Source organism: Sinocyclocheilus anshuiensis, unplaced genomic scaffold (assembly GCF_001515605.1).
Source record: "Sinocyclocheilus anshuiensis isolate Anshui unplaced genomic scaffold, SAMN03320099.WGS_v1.1 scaffold194, whole genome shotgun sequence".
Classification (NCBI taxonomy): Eukaryota; Metazoa; Chordata; class Actinopteri; order Cypriniformes; family Cyprinidae; genus Sinocyclocheilus; species Sinocyclocheilus anshuiensis.
Window position 1 is genome coordinate 1,860,700 of NW_015546074.1, and position 4,008 is coordinate 1,864,707.

General features: G+C 36.5%; 1 protein-coding gene across 1 annotated transcript in view; it reads right to left on the minus strand.

The window, feature by feature from the left end:
* The window catches only part of ap2s1 (adaptor related protein complex 2 subunit sigma 1), a 12,134-nt gene extending 8,822 nt beyond the window's left edge, over nucleotides 1-3,312 (minus strand). Inside the window, exons 1-3 of the mRNA XM_016501233.1 lie at nucleotides 3,169-3,312; nucleotides 2,533-2,682; nucleotides 1,953-2,066 (exon numbers count right to left, since the gene is read on the minus strand). Coding sequence (XP_016356719.1) covers nucleotides 1,953-2,066; nucleotides 2,533-2,682; nucleotides 3,169-3,171 — 267 coding nt within the window. The 5' untranslated portion in view covers nucleotides 3,172-3,312. The remainder of the gene's footprint in view (nucleotides 1-1,952; nucleotides 2,067-2,532; nucleotides 2,683-3,168) is intronic.
* Between the last annotated feature and the right edge of the window lie 696 nt (nucleotides 3,313-4,008).

The window sequence follows — 4,008 nt, forward strand, 5'->3', positions numbered from 1 at the left end:
TCCTGTAAACAAACGTTGGTTTTCACGAGACGCACCGGCGCATGCGCAACGCTGACCTCATACGTCATGCTCCCTGAACTGCTTCTGTGTACAACTGCTGGCGCGAGCTAGATTCAAGTGATTATTACGTTTGAATATGGATATTTTTCTTACAAAAACGCATCGATTCGCTACAGGAGGCCTTTGTTCACCCCCCGGAGCCGTGTGAGACACTTTTTTTTGTGGAAGGGTGCTTTTTATTTCCCGTCATTTGAACCGAAGCACTGCAACACCCGCTGAGTACAACAATAGAGCTTGAAAGATCAAATACAATTTTTAATATAACTCCGACTGGATTCGTCTGAAAGAAGAAAGTCATATACACCTAGGATGACTTGAGGGTGAGTAATTTATGGGCTAATTTAAATTTTTGGGTGAACTAACCCTTTAACATGTTAGACTGCACCCCATAAACAGTCAACCACCCCTTTAAATATCAATTGCAAAAACTATAAAGCTGGAAAATTAGATACATTTCAAATGATTCAATGATCAGTGTCATCACGTTCCCTGTGTAGCATTTTAAATGCTTTAAAATCTTCTAGATAATATACAGATAAATATTGCCGTGTTTATGATGTACTGGGACACATAAATAAAATGATTCTCCCTTGTTTCCATTTAATAGAAATAAAAGCGTGGAAAACATGCTTGATTGCTCTCAATTTTTCTATTTTTAACATACTTTAAGCATTTTGAATCTGCTTGATAACGGTGTCTGTTTGGTCAAAATAACGATTCTTCTTATTGGAGGTTTGGGGGGTGAATTACTCTTAAAGCTATTTCAGAGCAAATATATAAATATCAAGATATATCGCCCATACCCAATCTTACAGTATTTCTTTTAATGAATAAGAGCTTATGCTGATATTTGCGTTATTTGAGGAAGAACAAGCAGGCAATCCTTTTAAAAACCAATGCAAAGCACATTTATCATGCTGAACATTAAAGACCTTCATTAAAGTTAATCTCCTGACGTTTCAAAGCTAACAGCCCACACTTCCCTTAAAAGTCAGCATATCTCATTTTGATTTACGGTTAATAAAAGTGCATATAAGAGAGGTTTTTAATTATGGATTCTGTGCAGCGTAATCAAGTCAGTGTTCAGGAAGCGTGCTGATTACACCATTTAGCTGCTCAATTGAATGCAGAACACATTAGATGATGTTATTTGGTGGGAGCTTAATATATTATATATATATATATATATATATATATAAGTATATGTATATTCATTTAAATAAATTTACTCGCCCTCATGACATCCAAGATAGAATTGAGTTTGTTTCTCCATCTAAACCGTTTTGAAGAAATGTAGCATTGCATCACTTGCTCACCAATGGATCCTCTGCAGTGAATGGGTGCCATCAGAATGAGAGTCTAAACAGCTGATAAAAACATCACAATAATCCACACCACTCCAGTCCATCAATTAATGTGTATGTATTAAGTGCACGTTTGTAATAAACAAATTCATCATTAACACATTTTTAACTTAAAATACGAGTCCTCTATCCATAATATTGATTTCTCCAGTGAAAAAGTTCTCTCATCTGAATCAGGAGAAAAACATGCACAGATCAAGCATTGTTTACAACACCATAATGATGGATTTGTTTACTACAAACACGCAGCTTTTTGCTTCACAAGATGTTAACTGATGGACTGGAGTTGAGTGGATTACTTGTGGATTATTGTGATGTTTTTATCAGCTGTTTGGACTCGCATTCTGACGGCACCCATTCACTGCAAAAGATCCATTGGTGAGCAAGTGATGTAATAATGCATTTCTCCTAATCTGTTCCAATGAAGAAACAAACTCATCTACATCTTGGATGGCCTAAGGGTGAGTAAATTTTCAGCTAATTTTCATTTTTGGGTGAACTATTCCTTTAAGCTAGCTCCTCATTTACCTCAACAAAGTTGTGAATAGCTTCCAGGTAAGCCAGGTTATTGTCTGTCACATCCACACAGATGCAGAAGTACAGGCCAGCGTATCGCCTATAAATGATCTTGAAGTTTCTGAACTGCAGAGGAATACAATGTATAACATGTAAGACCACATATAAACACCTTTATCTGTACATTTCCTAGATAAGACCTTTAAAACAACACATTTTTAAAGTGAAGTGACATGTGGCCAAGTATGGTAACCCATACTTGGAATTAGTGCTCTGCATTTAACCCATCCAAAGTGCACACACACAGCAGTGAACACACACACACCGTTAACACGGAGCAGTGGGCAGCCATTTATGCTGCGGCGCCCGGGGAGCAGTTGGGGGTTCGGTGCCTTGCTCAAGGGCACCTCAGTCGTGGTATTTATTGAAGGTGACATGTGTGATGACGTTTTTACCAATCCCATACGGATACATATTTCAAAAATGATAAAACGGATTACTTCTAACTTTTTGATGCAAAGGACAATGCTGAGTAATTCATACTGACCTCTGAACCACAGCAAGTATAACATGTTAAAAGTAAGTGTTGTACCTCTACAAAGTTGGTGTGTTTGGCATCACGGACTGTCACTACGGCATGAACCTCTTCAATCAGCTTCTGCTTCTCATCATCATCAAACTGCATGTACCACTTGGCCAACCTGGTTTTCCCTGCACGATTCTGGATGAGGATAAAGCGAATCTGCACAAGAACAACAGGAGAAAAGTTTAGACCTAATTCTCACAAATCATCCAAAATCATTCACAGAGGCATTAACCTGACATGTCACATGCTTTTTGTATTAATAATGACAACGCATTGAACTATTTTAATAGCTAAATATGCATGAGCTGCCATTAGAGATGTATTGTGTACTGTATTATTTATATGAAAAGACATTATTGATATATAATAGAGAAATTAAACAGAGCTTGCATCAAATAACTAGCCATGAGCATAGCTTCATTCAGTGTTATTTCCTATTCTGACCCGAAATAGAATAATGAAAGGCTGATTAATTTTTTTCTTCTGGATATTATAGTCAGTATGTCTATATAGTTTGATTTATGACCTTGGTCGTGTTGTTATAATCGACATATCACACTAGCCTGTTAGCTGAAAAGAACAGACAGTCGAACTAATCAAAATAAGTGATCGTAACAAGCAAAAATAGGCATCTACACTTACCATTGTGCTCGGTATTTATCGTTCACGGTGGTCTGAGTTATTTCAATCAATGTTTAATTGATTTAATTACGAAATATAGCAGCCTCAGACTGGGTTTGGTTCTGTAGCCGCCCGCTATCGTCACCGGACAGGATGCGAGTAGAGGACGTTGGTGCGAGGAATGATGGGTAATGTAGTTTTGTAAGCTAGCTGTTAATATACTAGGAAATCAAGAGAATGTTCCATTTCGTACTACAATTACAATCTTGCACCGGGGTTGAACTGTCACGGATAGCGCATGACTTAAAGGTGATATGACTTTTGCTTGGGTTAGTTACTAAATTAACCTATATTTATCGTAATAAAGTTAATAGTTAATAGAAGACCTTAAAATAGACCCCAGGAAGCATTTGAAACAAATAGAAGAGCTGAATTAATATTAATGGTTTTATGAACATTAATCCAGGGGGTTTCAACCTTTACAGAACCAGGGATACCCAACGTAAATAGCTTACAAAAAATGTATATATAATTCTTGTACCACATTTTGACATTTGACAATTTGAAATATGTCATATGTCAAATATTTTTTTCAAATATCGTTGTTTGTTTGTTTGTTTTAATGATGTAGACTGTTTTATACATTTATTTATTTATAAATGACTTTCTATCTATCTATCTATCTCTATCTCTCTCTCTCTCTCTCTCTCTCTCTCTCTCTCTCTCTCTCTCTCTCTCTCTCTCTCTCTCTCTCTCTCTCTCTCTCTCTCTCTCTCTCTCTCTCTCTCTCTCTCTCTCTCTCTCTCTCTCTCTCTATATATATATATATATATATATATATATATATACATTTTATTAACA